This window comes from Phodopus roborovskii, unplaced genomic scaffold (assembly GCF_943737965.1).
Source record: "Phodopus roborovskii unplaced genomic scaffold, PHOROB, whole genome shotgun sequence".
Lineage (NCBI taxonomy): Eukaryota > Metazoa > Chordata > Mammalia > Rodentia > Cricetidae > Phodopus > Phodopus roborovskii.
This window is the reverse complement of record NW_026125554.1, coordinates 5,309,472-5,329,426: the sequence shown is the minus strand read 5'-3', so window position 1 is coordinate 5,329,426 and position 19,955 is coordinate 5,309,472. Positions and strand designations below refer to the sequence as shown.

Here is a 19,955-nt window from a genome sequence, read left to right as displayed (position 1 = left end):
AGAGAGAAGTAGGAGAAAACAAGGGGGAGGAAAGGAAAACACGTGTGACCAGGAAGATTGAGCCCGGTTAGGAATAGAAGACAGGAAAGAGAGAGAGAGAGAACATAAAAGAGGGAGCCAATATTGGTTTGAAGATAAAATTGAACACAAAGAAAGGTCTAGAGAACTACAAGACTGCCGCCAACTAACAATTGAGCATCCATGGAAAGGCTACCATAAATGCCCTTCCCGGATAGTGAGATCAACAACTAACTTATCCATGGAGCCTTCAACTAATGCCTGTTGGAAACAGGAGCAAACACCCATACATAAACACTGAGTCGAACTAGAACCCAGAAGCAGATGGAGAGGACAAGACCATGTGGTAGAAACACATAGAGACAGCTTACCTGAACAAGGAGGAGCTAACGGGCCACCAGACTGATAGCTGGGAAGCCAGCATGGGACTGACTCAGGCCCCCCTGAATATGGGTCTCAGCCAGAAGGACTGAGCAGTCTAAGGGACCTCAGACAGTGGAGCCAGGATATTATCTCTGGTGCACAAAAGGACCTTGCAAACACATCCCCCATGGAGGGATAACTGCCTTAACCTAGAGACAGGAGAGAAGCCCTAGTCCCTACTTCACATGACCTGTCAGATCTACATGACCCCAACTGGATGGCATTCCCCTACATATGGAATTGGGGTGGGAGGATGGGAGGGGAGGGTGGTTAGGGTGCATGTGAGAGGACAGAGAGGGTAAAAGGGAGGGAAGGAAGGAGGGAAGGAAGGAGGGAGGGAAGGAGGGAGAGAGGAAGGGAGAGGGAACTGGGATTGACATGTAAAATAATAAATTAAATAAAAAAATGCTTTGACTCCAAAATTTAAGTTCAAGGACAAGTTACTGGGGAAAAGGATTTCTATTTTTGTTTCCACAGAAAATGAAAAGCTGTGGATTCCTTCCAGGCTAATGTGGTTTGATCAAGCCAGACCTCCTGAAACAGAGTACCAGGTGATCCTACATTCAAAACAGCTGGACAAAGCAGCCTTACAGACTACAGCCAGGATTTCTGCATCTTCTAAGAATCCTCCATGACAGCGCCCCTTACCAGCAGGAAGTAGTTTGGAAAGAACGACGCCCAAATTCCCAAATATTGTCTATAAATGTTTGTTTTCATTTAAATGGACTTGGGTACATAAAATAAATAAATAAAAAGCTACTTGAAAAAAAAAAATCAGATCGTAGGCAAGCCTGTAGAGCATTTTCTTAGTGATTGATAGGGAGGGCCCAGCCCATTGTGGGTGGTGCCCAGCCTATTATGGGTGGTGCCATTCCTGGGCTTGTGGTCCTGGGCTCTATAAGAAAGCAGGCTGAGCAAGCCATGGGGAACAAGCCTTCAAGCAGCATCCTCCATGGCTTCTGCATCAGCTCATGCCTCCAGGTTCCTTCCCTGACTACCTGAATGATGGACCACAAACTTTATGTAAGCTGAAAAAACCCCTTTCTTCCCCAAGTTGTTCTTAGTCATGGTATTTCATCAAACCAGTAGAAATTCTTTTTGTTTGTTTGCTTGAGACAGGATTTGTCTGTATTGTTTTGGAGCTACTGGAATTCGCTCTGTAGACCAGGCTAACCTCAAACTCACAGAGATTCACCTGCCTCTGCCCTTAGAGTGCAGGGATCAAAGGTGTGTACCACCAACACTCGGCCTCAGTAGAAATTCTAACTAAAATAAATTTGGTACCAGGAGTGGGGGTATTGCGTGACAGACAGGACCATGTTATTTTGGGGAGGGTGTGGAAGGAGTCTGGAAGTTTGGACTAGAAAAGTCATTGAGTGTTGACAGCTCAGAGAGCTGTTGTGAGATCTTAAAAGACAGGAGTGTTAAAAGAAGTGCAGAGGATGGAGACCTAGCTTGTGGAGTTCCAGAGGAAAATTTGAGAGGCCCTCAAAGACTCTATTAGGGCTCTTCATTTGACATTTTGCATTAAGAATCTGCAATTTGTGGTTGGGCATGGTGGCACATGCTTTTAATGCTTGCACTGGGGAGGCAGAGGCAGGTGGATCTCTGTGAGGTCAAGGACAGCCTGGTCTACAGAGCAAGTTCCAGGGCAGCCAGGGCTACACAGAGAAACCCTGTCTGAAAAAAAATCCAAAACAAAGATTCTCTGGTTCTGCTCAGCAGGGGCTGCAGAATCGGCTGAGATTGAGAAGAGACCAGCATCACTGAGTTGAAATCTTCTGGGAAGTGTTTCCTGAGAGTCAGCACACAGAAGCTGTGCTGCAGAGAAGCCCAAGGTTGTATGTACCTCATTCTGGCAGCAGGACTTGGAAACGTATAAGTGTCACCCAGATGGTCCTAGTTTTGAAGGTAAGAGGATGTCACGGAGAGCAGCTGAGGCTTGGCACTGGGAGCAGCAGGAGAGGCCACGGGTGAAGGCACAGCCTCAGTTTCATAGGAGACTGTGGTGATATCAGGAAATAAAGCTTTCCTGAAGATCAGAGGGTAGAGCTAGCCACTAATTAGCCACAGAAGTCTGGAGGTCTGTACAGACAGACAGGAAGCAATGTAGCTGGATGGAGAGAGGAATATATGATGGGAGGAGGCAGGAGCTTGGCCTCTTAGGTCTGAGGATTTCGTAGAGGTAAGAACTCTAGTGGCTGGCTGCTCTGCTCTGATCTTTCAGCTTTCACCCCCTAATATCTGACTCTGGGTGTTTACTAGTAAGAACAACTGGAACTCCTGCTACAGGAGACCTTAGCATGTTGGAGATGCCAGGGTTGTGGGCAACCACTGAGGACAGCAGCAGGTGTGGGGTAGAGCTAGCCTGAGTCTAGGACAGGAGGTGTAACTGCTGTGCAGTGCAGAGCTGGAGAAGTGGGGCTGGGAAGGACATCTGCAGCTCAGTGTCACAAGTGAGTTCCAGATGTGGAGTCCTGAGCCACAGGACTTGATTTCCCCTTGATCGTCAACAACATCCTGCTTTTTCCCTCTTGGAGTAGGAAAATCTTTCACATATGGTTTTTGTTTTATTGGAGCCATGTTTGAGAAACTAAATTTTTTAAGTGTTTGAATTTTTAAAGATTTGGACTGTACTTTTCAATATGATTTTTTTTTTTGGTTGTTTTTTGAGGCAGGGTTTCTCTGTGTAACAGTCCTGACTGTCCTGGAACTGGCTTTGTAGACCACCTTCCTCTGCTCCCGAATGTTGGGATTAAAGGCACGTAATACCACCACCCAGCTTTAAATATGATATTAATATTAACATTAGTCATTAGGAACAAACATGAAAGTTTACAGGTTAATACTGATGTACTTGTGTGTTAAGAGATCAAATGTTCTGTTTTGTATTTTTTTTGGTTGATTTGGTTTGGTTTTTCAAGACAGGGTTTCCTTGTGTAGCCTTGGCTGTCCTGGAACTCACTCTGTAGACCAGGCTGGCCTAAGAACTTAGAGAGATCTGCCTGCCTCTGCCTCCAGAGTACTGGGATTAAAGGCCTGCACCTGGCTTCCTTTGTTTTTGGATTACATTTTTATTGTTGCTGTTGTTGTTGTTTGTTTTGTTTGTTTTTGTCAAGGTGATAGGGGCCAGGGTTATCTGTGAAGAGGGAACCTCAGTTGAGAAAATGACTGTGGTGCATTAATGACTGTGCATTAATGATTGATGTGGGAGGCCCAGCTCACTGTCAGTGGTGCCACTCCTGGGCAGTGGGTCTTGAGTTACTTAAGGAAACAAAGCATGCAAGCCATGGAGAGCAAGCCAGTGAGCTGTGTTCCTCTATGGCCTCTGCATCAACTCTTCCTAAGGTTGCTTTTGGGTCATGATGTCTTTTCATAGCAATGCAAAGTTAACAAGACAACTTAGGGCGGCTAGGGTTGAGGCCTGGCTGTGATTTAAAGTACCACATCAAACAAAGGAGAGGACTTGCAATGGGCCCTAGTGCCTGGCACAAAGTGACAGCTGTCAAGGGGAGTGAGAAATACAGCAGGATATTCAATATTCAACAAGCCTACCTACCACACGAGTGACAAGGGAGCCCCACCTGGCAAGGCCACAGAGTCACTGGCTATGGAAATCAGTTGTTCTTGTCTGTCTTCCTTCATGAGTCACTTCATCTCTACCTTTCAGAGTAACTTTGGCTGGGCGTTGGTGATGCAGGCCTTTAATCCCAGCACTCGGGAGGCAGAGGCAGGTGGATTTCTGTGAGTTCGAGGCCAGCCTACACAGCTAGTTCCAGGACAGACTTCAAAACGATACAGAGAAAACCTGCCCGGAAAAACAAAAACAAAAACAAAAAACAAACAAACAAAAAAGAATAACTTTGGGTGTTTCCCATGGCTTGTGCATGTTTATCTCATGAAAATATTTCTGATCTACTGAGCACATCTATCTGGGAAATCAGGATGACTTTTCATTTCGCTGTATAATCTTCATATACAGAATATATGCTGGGTGCCTTGAATTCTCAAAAAGGCTCCAGAGAAGGGAAATTCCTTCTCACCAGGGCATCGGTGGTAAGAGCACCCTGCTGCTTACCCCGGGGGCTGGAAGCAGCTGCGTCTAGTATGCTGGTTGTCATGGTCACCACAAAGCAGTGTTTCCAGCCTCTGCAGCAGGAAGTGGAAGAAAGTGTTCGGAGAATGCACAGCACTGCCACATTTTCTTCCCTTTTTCTACGTTTATCAGTTACAAACTGCCAACTTGACTAGCCACACAAATGTAGTTGTGCACACTAGCACCCGGCCCCCCTCTGAGAAATCAGCCTCTTCCTGTACTGACCCTTTTCAGGTATGCCAGGTGCTTCACATCCCCTCTGAGACAAGATAACAGGTCACCACTTTCATGCCTGGTATCTGTGTGTGCTATTGCCAGAGAATTGCTAATTGTGTCTGTGTGGGTATATAAACTGGAAACTTTGTAGGAAGTGGGAGAATTTTGGAAAAATAAAGAGACAGGATGAGGAGAATAGGGTATTGTTTACCCTCAGATACCCTTAATAATATTCTGCACTTTGTTAGCATCAGGCAGGATGCCAGAACCCTGAGAGAATACTGGAACTGGCACTTGGAGGTCCTCCATAGGTGGCTTCTCGAACGCCACTGCATCCGGCTAGCTCCTGTGGCTGTGTGATTCCCCTGGACCAGACATCAGTTTTAAATCATTCTTCCTCATTCCCTGGGTTTCTGTCCCCAGTGTGTGGAGGGCAACACCCCACTTACTTCTCAATGGTGTAAGTGTAGTTTCCCTGCAGGTCCACTGGGTTGAGGATTCCCATGGAACAGGCGGAGATTTTGCTGTAATGGAGAGAAGTGGGCTGACCTGAATAGGGACTGGACACCCAGGAACCAAATGTCAGTGGGAAGAGGGACACAGGAACTGAAGGGGGTGCCCTTCACCTGGGAGGCTAGGAGGGGGGGACACTGGCACCATCTGTGGAGTGTGGGCGCCTGCAATGACCCCCACAGAGTTCCAAATCCTGTGTAAATTAAAACCTGTGGCTGCAGAGATGGCTCACATGGGGGGGGCTCAGATTCACAACTTTGTGTAATGCCAACTCTGAGGGATCTGATGCTTCTGGACTCCAAAAGAACTTTCACTTTCACACTCACACACCCTCGTACACACACCCATACTCACAACTATTCACACAGTCACTATCCACACAGACACTATCACACACTAACTCACATACACTCAAAACACTCCCACAGACACACACTCATATACACACACACTCATACACACACAACACACACAGTTTTTAACACAAGAAAGAGCAAATCATAATAGAAAGGTCATGGCATCTCCGTACTAACAAACTCAAGTCACATACACTGTGAGGCTAGAGCATGACGTCACCACCTCCGTGTGTGGCTGACCAACCACCTCCTGGCTCAGGAGAGGCTGCTTCCAGGAATTTGTGGTTCTCAAGTGTTTTGATTTGTAATAGAACTGTCAATTATATGCAGGAATTTGATTGTTTTTTGATATTTAAATTTAACATTTAGTAATATGTAATTTAAACTTAATATCCAAGTGTTTGAATGCCTATTTTTTGTGTGCAAGTGTTTTGCCTGCATGTCTGTCTGAGCACCATGTGTGTGCTATACCCACAGAAATCAGATGAGGGAGTCGGGTCCCCTGGACCTGGACTTACAGACAGTTGTGAGCCACCATGCAAGGGCAGCTGTTTCTCTAATGGCTGAGTTTTCTCTCTAGGCCCTGAATTCCCTATTACAGAACTGCTAAACATACACAAAAGTAGATGAAATAATGTCGCCTCACTATAGTGATTATGCTGGTCCTACCCTGCCTCCCTTGTCCCGGGTGCTGTCCCACTCACTTCTGCACGAGAATCTTCTTGGTCTGATCACAGCCAACTGAGATGAGTGTGGACTGCAAGGAACAGAGGCAGAGAGGCAATCACATACTCCATGAAGAGCCACTGTCAGCCCTGCTGCTGTGGAATGCTACCTGGAACACATTCCCAAGCCTGATCCTGACTCAGTGGTTCTCAGTGTTGTGTCTCATCTTCCCAAACCTAAGCTCTGTCCCAGCAAACACCTAACTCCTCATCCCCTCCCTTCAAAAGTACACGGTCATACACATTGTAATTGTGTGTAGGAATGGTATTCCTTTTCCTGGCTGAGTAATATTCAATCAAACAGGCGGGCCACATTCTCTTTATCCATTTGTCAGTTTTCTCACTGTCAGCCAAGTCTCTGGAAGCACCCAGAACAGTGGTTCTCAATATATGGGTAGCAACCTCTATGGGGTCAAACAACCCTTTTACAGGGGTCACCTAAAAACATCAGAAAACACAGATTATTTATATTATGAATCATAGCAGTAGCAAAATTACAATTAGGAAGTAGCAATGAAAATATGGTTTTCATTGTATGGTTGGGGTCATAAAGGGGTGCAGCATCAGGGAGGTTGGGACCCACTGCTCTGGAAGTTCTGTTTCCTCAAATTGGCCAGAATAATTACAGAGATGCCAAGTAGGAAACAGTACTTCCCCTGGAGGATGCTGAGGGGTTCCCCCAGATGGCAAGTGACCTCAGCAACCAGGACAATATCACTATATTTCCAAACCAGAGCCTGTCCAGTGTGGTGAGACTGGCTTCCATGACTCAGCACATGAACAAATGTCAGGTAGCAAACATTTGCACATACCAGGGGCTTCAGGTCCACGCATGCAATTGTCTTGTCAGCTATATCCACTGTTACAGAGGAGATGGCATTGCGCTTGATGCTAGATTGCAAGAGGGATGAAAGGTCTGTGTTATAGTGATCACTGGTAGACTCATCAAAACGTTCACCCATCCTGCCAACCATCCATCCGCACACACCAGGATCTGTCCAACCACTGCCATCCACTCTATCCATTCACCTGCCGGTAACTGTCATGGCTACTCTTGGTTGTCAACTTGGCACAGCCAAAAAGAGGGAGCTTCAATTGAGATTTTGTCCCATCAGGTTGGCCTGTGTAACACTGACTTGGTTAGAGGTTGATGTGGTACCACTCCTGGGCAGAGAGGTCCTGGGTTGTATAAGAAAGCATTTGGGCTGGAGAGATGGCTAAGCCATTAGGTTTGACTCACAACCAAAATTACATGAAAGCAGGCTGAGTTCTGGGCCATGGTGACACACACCTTTAATCTCAGCACTCAGGAGGTAGACAGGTGGATCTCTGCTAAGTTCAAAGCTAGCCTGGTCTATGAGGGAGTTCCACAATAGCCAGGGCTGCTACACAGAGTAACTGTCTCAGAAAAACAAAATAAAACAAACAAACAAAAAACCAAACAAAAACAAAAAACAAAACCAAACAAAAAGCAGCCTGAGCCACCAGGAGCAGCCAGGAAGCAGCGCTCCTCCATGACCTCTGCATCAGCCCCTGTCTTTAGCTCCTTCCTCAACTTCCTTGGAGATGGACTGTGATTGGCCCTTGTAAGCCAAATAAACCCTTTCCTCTCCAAGCTCCTTTTTTTTTTTTTTTTTTTTTTTTTTTTTTTTAAAAAATCATGGTGTTTATTACAGCCTCGGAAAAGAGGCTAAGATACTACACAGACACAGACACGAAGGCACACATACCCATCACCTGGGCTGGCTTCAAACTCCCTAACCCCCCTATATAATTGCTGAGGCTGCTCCCACTTTCCCAGAACTAAGATCACAGTCACATGCTGCTGTACTCAGGACTTGAGATGCTGGGCCAGGAACCCAGAGCTGCATGCTCCCTGAGTAAGTGCTCCTCCAATGAGCTCCAAGCCCTGCCCCTAATTTTATCACAATGTTCTGGAGGTAGGATTGCACCTCAGCCTGCTTTCCCCACTGTGGTTCTGGGAGTCACTGTAGATAGCAGTGGGGAGTAGCCTCTAACCCTGAGACCTCATAAGATACCTGGCAGTGAAGCTGGTGTCCGCGATGCCCCAGTGATGCTGTTGCTGGAGTTCAATTTCCTGTGGAATGGCAGCAGGGGCAGAGACATGGACAGAGAGACACACAGAGAGACAGCCAGTTACAGGCAGGGGTCCATATAGATGTCACTCCAAATGGGACAGGGCTAGTAAGAGAAGGGTGACTGATGGGCACTGTGGGACTCTGTCCGTTGCTGTCCAACCCCACTATGTCCTATTTCTATGTTATAGGAAAGCTCCCTGCAAGTTCTCAGAGCTGAGGGGCTCATGGCCCTTGTGACACCAACCCTTACTGTCCCCCATGAGATGCAACTTTGTCTCCCCTGTCACTAACCTTTATAATGTCCCAAGGAGTTGCCTGGTGTGTGGGCTTGGCCAAGTCCTGCCTGCTAAGGTGACATCCATCATGTAGACTAACCATGTGTTCCTAGGCACCACAGGCAACTCCCACCATGAACCTGAGGCTCACAGATGCAAGGGGGACAGGACAACTGCCCCATACCTGGTCCCTGGCTGGAACCCAGCCCTCTACTGAAGTTCTTGCAGATAACTCGGCTTTCACCCTTCCTGTGCCTGGTGTACCCCAGCCTCTCCCATGTGACAGGGCATGTGTGGGTGGCAGCTGCCTGTGTTACTCAGGGCAGATGAGTCAGTGCTGTGCAGGAAAGGAGGAGGGAGGCTGATCCCTTCAGAGCATAAAGGAGATGCTTCATGGAGGGTCAGGCACAATAGCACATTCCCACCATCCAGACCTTAAGAAGCCAAGGGGAGATAACATATTCCATGGCTACCCTGGCCTACTGAGGGACATCTTGTCTCATTAACATAAAACAAAACAAACAACAGCAACAACAAACAGTGCCTGGGATGTTATTGGGTTTTGTAAGGCCCCTGACATGGCCACAGACACATACCAGTTTGTACTTATAGTTGCCGTCGAAAGTGTTGCCAAACTCAACTATGTGTGCCTCGAACCCCAGGGAATGGGGGTTGCTGACCATCACCTAAGACATAATACACAGACAGCTGTCACCTTGTGACAGACACCCAGAGGAACCCTGTGCATCCTCAGCACAACCAACCAAGCTGCTTCTGCACACACACTCCTGGGCTACAGCACACCCACCTGGAATTTCTGCCTGTTAGCTACAGCCTTAGAGACTGAGGCCACTGAGCTTTGAGACTCAGCAGGATGGCATGGGCAAGAGGGAGAATGTATGTGTTTGTGGGGTGTTGGAGTACCCTGGGTGGGAGGATGAAGAGACAAAGAGAGACGGAGAAGGCAGGAAAAGCAGGAGGAGGAGATGGGGGAGGAGAAGGGGGAAAAGAAGATGGAAGAAAAGATGGAGAAGGAGATAGAGGAGAAGATGGACAAGGGGGATAAGGAAGGAAGAGGGAGAAAAGGAGGAACAGGAATAGGAGGAATGTGGAAGAGCAAAGAGAGAAGACAGGAAGTTTGGATGAACACGAACTTCTTGGGTTGTGGGCTGGCAGCACTGTGGAGTATGGAGCCTTTGGGCCGGGCCAGTGTGTCCTTCTGTGGTCCAGGCTGGAGTATGCAGGCTGGATCCACACTCACCAGTGGTGTGAGGGTCTTGCCCGGCCGAGGTATCAGGAGGGCAGACAGACCCAGCTTGCTGTTCATGTCTATTGTGAACATCTGATTTACCATGGTGCTTTCCAGAAGCTCCACCTGGGGAAGACAGCTGAAAATAAGCAAAGACTGATCCAGGGACAAGTGGGCAATTGATAGGAGATGTAGTAAGGAGATTCAAGATGTAGAGAATTGAGAGAAGAGGTTCTTACCTCTCTCTGGTAAGATAAGACCATGTGGAAACACTTAGATTGATAGAAATGGGTTAATATTTAAGACAGAGCTAGCCAATTAAAAAACGCTAGTAACAGGCCAACAGCCTTATATCTAATACAGCGTCTCTCTGTGTTATTTGGGGCTGGCGCAGCTGTGGGACCAGGCTGGCAGGAAAAGTGCTTGTAATAGATGATGCTGCACATTAGGCACAGATTCTTATCCTCACACTGAGAGCCACAGCTAGACCCTGTGTCCCCAGAGCACCTGATGTAGGCAAGCATCCCCACTATACTTTTCCAGGAACTGAGTTCTTCCAGAATGTTTTTTGCCTGTTTCTTGCAATATCAGGAACTAAACATGAACCCTGGCATTTGCTATGCAGATGCCCCAACCCCTCACTGGGGGACTCTAGGGGGGCTCCATCCTGACCATACCCCCAGTCCCATATTAACTTTCTCTTTTAACACGGAAGTCTTGCTGAGCTGCACAGGCTTAAACGGAATTTGAAACCCTTTCACTGAAACCTAAGGAACTTGAATGACAGTCTTCTACCTCTACCTCACTCAATTTTTTTCCTTCAGCTTCCATTCTAAAAGCAGAGATGGATGCAGGGAGTATCTTACTGGAATTTGACTCTCCCCCATTGTATAAGCCCCTAGGAAGCATCCCCATTACCACCAGCTACCCATGCCAGAAATAAATAACCACAAAAGTCACCAGTAATTAACTTAGATCATGGGGGTCACCTACATTACACTGTTCAATGCCCAAGCTGGGATTCATGAGAACAGCCTGCACATTCACAATGCACTTCTGAAAGTCAAATGCTGGGAACTGTGGGTCGGCCACCATCGTGAGGATCTCCAGCACGCCAGTGTCCGTAAATGAGATGCTTGTGTCATCAAGCTGTAGAAGCATCTTCGACAGCTATGAGAAAACCCAGGTCTGAGGTCCAACCTTCACTTTCCTTCTTTTGTTTTCATTTTGTTTCTTTCTATGAGGTCTTACTCAGTTGCCCCAGCTGGCCTCACAAACACAGCAATTCTCTCCCTCCACCATGTGGGTCCCAGGGATTGAACTTAGGTCTTCAGGTTTGGTTGGGAGAGATCGCTGTGACACCCCCCCCCGCATCCCCAGGCCCTTCAGCCTGGTTGCTATGTGTGTATGAATATAATGCTGCTTGAGATGGAACCTCAGCCACATCAAGCACCCACTTTCTGGGGAGAGACAAGCCAGTCACTTCATATGTGTATTTCGTTGTTTTTCTTTGTTTTGTTTTATAGTTCTGGGGGTTTGAACCTGGTCCTGATGAATTTGCTTGTAAGGATAACTGTGTAGGGTGGGTCACAGTGGGTAGAGTGCTTACTTAGCATGCACACAGCCCTGGATTCTATGTGCAAAATCCCCCAGAACTGGGCATGGTGGTGCCTGCCTGCCATTGGATCATTCTGCAATAATCAGGACTACACCGTTATCCTTGGCTATAAATGGAGTTCAAGTTCAGCCTTAGCTACATGAGGCCTCGCCTCAAAATAAAATGACATTTCACTGGAGTGATGCCTATGTTTCAACAAGGGGCAGGGGCCTAAGAAAGAAGGGTTCCCATCATAGCTGTTGCTGAGGACTCAGACATACCAGGATTACAGAAGTTCCCAGGTAACCCTGACTCCCATAGTACAGATTATTATCTTCTGTCAGCAGAGCTAGCTCATAAATATCTGGAAAAGAAAAGGAAAAAGCAGAGATGAGGTCAGGTGCCAGGAAAGGTGCAAAACAAAGGGGCCAGTGAAAAGGTTCAGCAGGTAGAGGTGCTTGCGGCCAAGCTTGAAGACCTAAGTTTGATTCCTGGGACCCACATAGTGGGTCCTCTGACCTCCACACATTCACCCTGGCATGCATGCAAACATCCTCACACCCATGACTGCAAGAAGTAAGCAGCAGTAAGAAACAAACAAGAAAAGGCAAAAATCAGTCATCCCTCACTGCAACCCCACCCAGCGTCAGGGGTTCCAGGGGACAGAGGGAGCCTGACTCAACCACAGGTGGGGATGGGGAGGTGGGGAGGCTGAAGTGAGGCAAGAGGCTTGAGAAAAAAGCAAGCCAACAACAGGTTGGCCACATACTCGAGGCAACACTGTGGATGGTGATGCCAGTCAGGCAGATATCCAAGGTGAGACATTTCTGCCCTTTCCACAGATGCACGGTGTCCATGATCTGGCCTAGGAGCAGACAGGTAGACAGTGATGACATGTGTCCCTCCCAAGTGCGCCACGCTGCCAGACCAGGGGCATCCCTGCCTGGCCCCCACACCTCTCTTCTGCATTCACTAGGTTCTTATGGCTTGCCTTTGGTTTGTTATTCAAAAGCCCAATGGCAGACACCTGCGGAAAGGCAACCCGTCTGAGTCTCTTTGGTAATGGAGTTCTAAAAAGTGACCTAATAAAGAACAGTGTTCCATGTTCACAGAGGGGATACCACAGAGTAAATCTTCAAGAACAAAACTGTTTAAAGGCTGATAACCAACCATTAAAGTGGTGTTGAGTGGTGTGTGTGTGTGTGTGTGTGTGTGTGTGTGTGTGTGTGTCCCCGTGCATGTGTATGTGTCCCTGATGTTAAGGAAACTAAAACCTAACTGTGGAGGAGCATCCACGAGGTTGAAGCATCAGGAAGCAGACTTCTAGCCCTTTCTGGGATACAGAATGACCTCAAGGCTAGCATGGGCAACTTAGATTCTACATCAAATTAACTAAGAGGCAGAGAGGTGGGCTAGTCAGGAGTGGAGCCCCGCCTAGAATTCCCCAGTACAGGCCTGCCTTCAGACCTTCAGCACCTCCCTAAAAGTCTAGCCCAGTTTGTAATCCTAGGAATAAGAAGGCAGAAATAGCAGGATCCCTGGGACTTGCTGATCAGTCCCAGGGTGGGTGAAATGAATATCTTTTTTAAATGTAAAAGAAAATAATTGAGCCTTTGGCCTCTGGCCTTTGGGGTCCCTAGTCTAAATCCATCCCCACTGGTAGAGGCCTGGGTAGAGTACAGCTCACCTGCATTGGGGGACACATACAGGGTTTGATAACTCCAGAGGATCAGAAATCCTCTGTGGCCTTCCTTGATGATGACGTTCAGAGGTTCATTGTACGCAAAGGGTACCCCTGCACTGTTGTTCAGGGGGTGCTCCAAGTAATGAAATGTACCCTGAGATAAGAGAGGCAACAGAGTCAAACAGGCAAATCCACAGGGACAGTACTGTTCCTTTCAGCCAGCATCCTGAAGTGGTATTAAGTCAGGGAGGTAGCCACCAGGACCAGGGCACTCCAGGGACGGTGTCAGCAGAGGCCAAAGACACTACCCAGCCCCAGCCCATCCCAGGATGCCCCAGAGAGTATGTCCTACAGGGAGGTTTTCCCCAGTGTCTAGGGGGAAGTAATGGAGAGTGTTTTTTTTTTTAAACGTAAAAAAATTACTGATACATGTATGGGGGGAGCGGAGGCTGTCCACAGAGGCCAAAGTCTCCTGATCCCCTGAAATTGGAGTTGTAGGTGCTTGTGAGTCACCTAGTATAGATGCTGAGAACTGAATTAGGTCCTCTTCAAGGCTGGGAATCAATGTTAACTGCTGAGTCACCTCTCCAGCCCCTGATGGTTAGTCAGGAGGACACAAGCCTCCAGGCACCCCAGGGAGAGAGTACTTGGCCTCTGGGTATGAACATGGGAGAGTGTTGATCAGGTTAAGTGATAAGGGAAGATCCAGTCACTGTGGGCAGCACTGTTCCCTAGGTTCTGGGCAGCTAAGTAAGCTGAGGAGGAATGAGCCAGCAACTGCATCCCTCCATGCTTCTGCCCTAAGTTTCTGACCTGACTGTTCTTGGTGAGGGACTGCTGAGGTCACACCACAGGGATGAGTTATTTTAATTTACATGTAAACCTTTATGTCTGTGTGAATATCTGTCACACGTGTGTGCCTGTCTAAAGAGACTAAACAGACAGATCCCATGGACCTGGAGTTACAGATGGCTGTGAGCAGCTGAACATGGCTGCTGGGAACAGGGTCTGACTATGTAGATCAGGCTGGCCTTGAACTCACAGATCTGTCTGCCTCTGCCTCCAGATGTGTGTGCCACCATGTCTTGTTCCTTGCCTATTCTCTTTTAGACAGAGTCTCTCACTGGCATGGAATTCATCAAATAGACCAGGCTGATGGTCCCAAAGGCCCTGGGAATGCCCCTGCCTCCATGTCCCATGCTCTTGACACTTCCAGTGCAAGCCATCACTCTTAGCATTCAGGCATCTGTACAGGCCTGTCCTTGAGGTTCTGACTAAGAGCACCACCTGTGCATATTCACTATATTCCCTTTTAAAAGGGCCCTGCCCACCTCCCATCCTTCTCTCTTTCTTTCTCTGCCCCCTCCCTCTCTCTCTCCCTCTCTTTTCTCTCCTCTCTCCTGCTCCTCCTGTCTCTGGAGGCTGGTCTCCCTGCTTCCCTTCCCCTTTTTATGATCCCTTTTCCTAATTAAAACAAATCCTTTGCTCGAACCCTGTCACATGGCATCTTTCTCTCAAGAACTACTTGTCTCATTAAATTACAACACTCATCACAATCACGTACACTTGAAACAGATGACCACTGCAGGTTCCCACTCCATGTAGGCCACCCAGAATCTCTCCGAAACCCAACCAGGAAGCAAGAGAATGAGTTGGGGTCCCAGACCCCAGACCTAGCCTCTCCACAGGTCCCATTCATACCTGTGCCCATGCCCCAATGGGCATGGTCAGTACAACAGGTGTGACAGGGTGGATATCTCACTACAACACTCGGCTTTTTACGAGGGCTCTGGTGGATGCAACTCAGGTCTTCATATTTACATACTGAGCATTTTATTGATGGAGCCCAGGTATAGAGTTTAAAGATCACTACTGACTTGTGATTCTCTATGTGGCACCTGTGCCCCTTTTCTAGAAGATGCCACATGAGTAGGAGCAGGGATCCCTGTGCCCAGCAAGCCTGCACCGGTGGCTCTGAGCATGTTTGCTCACTGAAGAGACAGTATCTGGGATGTAGAAGCCTGGAACTCTGGATGCTGGGAAATCACAATGCATGAGAAGACTTGACTGTGCACCCTGTCCTGGCATAGGTACCTTCCTGCTCCATGCTTTGCACACAAGAGCTGATTCCCTCAGCAAGGCCTGCAGAGATCTGGGTGGGACCCTATATCCCTCTCTGGTCAACATCACCAAGCTGAGCTGACTGCAGAGAGGTGATCTGCAAGCCAAAGCACTCCCTAGACTAAATGGGCTCATGACCCAATTCAGCTTTTCTCATAGAGCTTCCCCAGTAATGGGCCAATGGTGTTAACTGTATGACTGCCCTATGTGGAGGGAGCCCTAAAGATGCAGTTTTACAGACCCACAGACCAAGGGCTGATCATGGGGTGAGGAAAAGTACTAGGTAGAGAGTTAGGGGGCAGAAAACCACCTTCAAATTTCCAATTTTGCCGAGGGTATGGACCAGCAGTGAAGCCCTGCATAGAGGTGGGTGGGTGCATAGGTAAATGAATGGATGGATGGGCAGATGGATGGATGGGTGTCATAGATGAATGGATGAATAGATGGGTAAGTGGATGGGTAGTGGGTAGTTGGCTGAGTAGATGGATGGATGAATAGGTGAGTGGGTAGGGTGGTAGATGAGTGAATGGGTGGGAAGTGTGGTGGTTTGAGTAAACCTGCCTCCCATATGGGGGATGGAGAGATGGCTCAGCAGTTGAGATCACCCTTATATAGACATACATGCATGCAAAATACCAACACACATAAAATAAAGTAAAAATAATAAATCATAGTTTTAAAAACGGCCCACATGGGTCCACAGGGAGTGGCACCGTTAGGAGCTGTGGCCTTTCTGGAGTAGGTGTGCTTTGTTGGAGGAACCATGTCACTAGGGGGTGGGCTTTGGGGTCTCAGAAGCTTAAGTCTATCTGATAGCTCACAATTCACTTCTGCTGACTACAGATCAAGTTGTAGGACTCTCAGCTCCTTCTCAGGCACCATGTCTGCCTGAATGCCACTGTGCCTCCTACCGTGATGATAATGGATTAAACCTCTGAAACTGTAAACCATCCCCAATTAAGTATTTTCCTCTATAAGAGTTGCCATGGTTATGGTGTCTGTTTACAGCAATAGAAACCCTAACTAAGACAGGTGGATGGATGGCTATTTGGGTGGGTAAGTGGCAGAATGACTTGATACATAAGTGGTACCCGAATGGGCAGATGAATGGAAAGATCCGTGTATCTCAGATACAGAGAGAAGACTACCTGCCTAGAATGTTATATCCTCCCATCATTTTGGGAAATAGAGACAGAAGGATGGGAAATTTCAAGGATAATCTTGTCTTGGCTGTGTGAGGCCCTATCTAAGAAAGTAAACAAATAAACAAAAATTCCAAAAGAGATAACTGTAACGGTAGGAGCCCCCATCTCCCAGTACTGTTCCCAAGTCTCTGTGGTTACCCTCTACACCTTGTGTAGTACTCACCAAAGAGTTTTTAACTTCAAGGATCCCCACCTGAGACATGGAATGAAAGTGGAATATGCCTCCTAATGTCCCGTTAAATCTGTCCTGTGCAACAAAGAGGAAATGGTGCATGTGAATGAAATACCTGTGACAATAACACATTTATCATTTGAGACAACACAGTGTCTTGCATTTCGCACTGAATATAATCTACATCATTCACCAAGCTCAGGAAGAAAAATCTCCTGCCTCCAGAATACAACAACCATAGTAGAGGATCAAGGACAACAGCTGCCTTCTGAGAGACCAGGGTGTGACACCGGTCATCCTCGGCCCCCTATACTGTCATCCATATCTCCCTGCCTCTTCAGCCCCACATTTCCTAAGATAGAGATGTATTTTTTAAAGATGTGTTTGTGTGTTTTATGTATATGTGTGTGCATATGTACCTGCAGGCCAGAAGAGGACATCATATCCCATTATAGATGACTGTGAGCCACCATGTGGTTGCTGGGACTTGAACTCAAGACCTCTGGAAGAACAGCCAATGCTCTTAACCACCTAGACGTCTCTCCAGCTCGATACAGACATTTTTTAAAAAAATTTACTTTTTAATTTTTAATTATGTGTGTGTGTCTATGTGTGGGTGAGTACAGATGCCATTGGAGACCAAAAGAGGGGTCAGATCCGTTGGGGCTAGGGTGACAGCTGGTATTAGCTACCTGATGAAGGTAGAAGGAACTGAACTCAGGTTCTCTGCAAGAACAGCCAGTACTCCGAACCAGTGAGCCATCTCTTCAGCCCCTCCTCAGGTTTTGGCTGGATAGAAAGTACTCAATGGCGGAGGCTGGGGCTCCATAGTCTTACAAGCTCAAAACCTTGACCAGCATTCTATATACCAGGTGGGGGTAGGGCTGGTATGTCACCCCAATACTTGGGAGGTGGAGGATCAAGACTTTGTACTCTGTAGTGATACATTTTTATGAAATTATCTCTTTTTTTTTAAAAAAAAGATTTATTTATTTATTTATTTATTTATTTATTTATTTATTATGTATACAGTGTTCTGCCTGCATGTATGCCTGCAGGTCAGAAGAGGGCACCAGATTCTATTACAGATGGTTGTGAATTACCACGTGGTTGCTGGGAATTGAACTCAGGACCTCTGGAAGAGTATTCAGTGCTCTTAATCTCTGAGCCATCTCTCCAGTCCCAAAATTATCTCTTGACCCCCAAAACTGAACTTTTGCTGGACCTCATAGTCAAGCTCATAACACACATTGAAGTTACTTAAGACTTAAGACTGCTTAGTGATGTACCTTTTAATCCCAGCACTTGGAGTAGAGGCAGGCAAATTTCTGAGTTTGAGGCCAGCCTGGGGTACAGAGTAGGTTCTAGGACAGCCATGGCTACACAGAGAGACCCTGTCTCAAAACATCAAGAACTAAGACTGATATCCTACTGTATGCTCAGCCTGTATGTTCAACCTCCCATTAAGAGAACAATGTAAAAAAGAACTTTGCTATGATTTGGATTTCCCATGTAAGGTAGCTTAGCTTTCTGGGGCTGAGGTGGGGGGAGTGTAGAGTTCCTGCACTAAAGGGCACGGTGTTCTGCCACACCCAGCCATATTTATAGTTGTTGGGTTTTTGTTGTTGTTGTTGTTGTTTTGGTTTTTTTGAAACAGATTTTCTCTGTGGCTTTGGAGGCTGTCTTGGAACTAGCTCTTGTAGACCAGGCTGGTCTCGAACTCACAGAGATCTGCCTGCCTCTGCCTCCTGAGTGCTGGGATCAAAGGTGTGCGCCACCACTGCCTGGCATAGCTACAGTCTCAAGTCATGTACTCTCCCATGCTCCTGACACAGGGTGATGTTTGTAGTGATCAAGCAGCTAACAGGTCAGAAGTAACCTTAACAACAAATAGCCCACATTGTCAGAAGTAGCCTTTGCATAGTGCTCAATGATGATCATTTGCTAAAGAATCAATTGGGGTCAAGAAAATGACTTCTTGGGCTAGAGAGATGGCTCAGAGGTTAAGAGCACAAATGGCTCTTCCAGAGGTCCTGAGTTCAATTCCCAGCAATCACATGGTGGTGCTCAACCATCTGTAATGAGATTGGTACCCTCTTCTGGCCTGCAGATACATGCTGGTAGAACACTGTATACATAATAAATAAATAAATAAATAAATAAATAAATAAATAAATAAATCTTTTTAAAAAAGAAAGAAGTGGCTTCTGCCTCACAAACTATGTTGGAGATTTATGTAAAGACTCTCTTACCCACTGGGCATGATGCTGATCACTTTTAACCCCAGCACTTAGTAGGTAGAGGCAGGCAGAGCTCTGTGAGTTTGAGGCCAGTCTTTAAAACAAAAACAATAGCCTAAGAAACCCTCACTCATTTCCCTAATTGCTTTCTATGGTGTTCAATAAATACAGAAAAGAAAGCCCTCTTTAAGGGACAAACATGGGAACAGTCACTCAAGTAGGCAGAGACACATACAACACACAGTGTACCACAGGCTAGACCAACAGATATACAGGGAGAGAAGTATAGGATTCCAATTTGGACTCACTCATGTTCGAATGAATCCAGGAGGACTTTTGTGTTTTCCTTCCCTAATAGGCACCACACATTTTGTTGCCTCTGAGATTATCTTCCATAGATTGACTGACACAGAGTTCAGTCAAATGCATGGCAAGTCTGAGGCCATCCTGGGCCACACGAGACCCTGTGTTAAAAACCAATTAAAAAGTAGGATCTCTGTGATATGATTAACCTACTAGAGTGCCACCCTTACAGCGGGATTCCCAAATACACTTGTCATATTCTTGTCACTTTGGTGGATTATCTGACTGAGGAAGGGAGCTATAGTGGGAAAGGTGTTTTGTTTGTTTCCAGAGACAGGGTTTCTCTGTGTGGTCCTAGATGACCTGGAACTCACTTTGTAGACCAGGCTGACATCAAACTCACAGAGAATCCGCCTGCCTCTGCTTCCTGAGTGCTGAGATCTAAAGGCATGAGCCACCACCCTGCAATGGGAAAGATTTCTTGCTTGCTAGTCATCAGAGCCTTCAGAATCTGATCACTTCCCAAGAGTCCCACATCTAAGCAGTTCAAACCTTCATGTTTTGGAATTTTAGTTTAAGATGTGTTACATCCATTTATGATGTGGAATATTTAATGATGCAAAAACGTGTTGCCTTCTTTTATGTTGCATTTGTTTAACTCTA

General features: G+C 46.8%; 1 protein-coding gene across 1 annotated transcript in view; it reads right to left on the bottom strand.

Moving 5' to 3' along the window:
* Positions 1-19,955, bottom strand: part of Catsperd (cation channel sperm associated auxiliary subunit delta) — a 39,889-nt gene that overhangs the window by 6,101 nt on the left and 13,833 nt on the right. The window contains exons 8-18 of the mRNA XM_051177239.1: positions 16,741-16,824; positions 13,255-13,405; positions 12,337-12,432; positions 11,849-11,931; positions 10,964-11,140; positions 9,983-10,096; positions 9,318-9,407; positions 8,387-8,445; positions 7,160-7,238; positions 6,327-6,379; positions 5,203-5,277 (exon numbers count right to left, since the gene is read on the bottom strand). Coding sequence (XP_051033196.1) covers positions 5,203-5,277; positions 6,327-6,379; positions 7,160-7,238; positions 8,387-8,445; positions 9,318-9,407; positions 9,983-10,096; positions 10,964-11,140; positions 11,849-11,931; positions 12,337-12,432; positions 13,255-13,405; positions 16,741-16,824 — 1,061 coding nt within the window. The remainder of the gene's footprint in view (positions 1-5,202; positions 5,278-6,326; positions 6,380-7,159; positions 7,239-8,386; positions 8,446-9,317; positions 9,408-9,982; positions 10,097-10,963; positions 11,141-11,848; positions 11,932-12,336; positions 12,433-13,254; positions 13,406-16,740; positions 16,825-19,955) is intronic.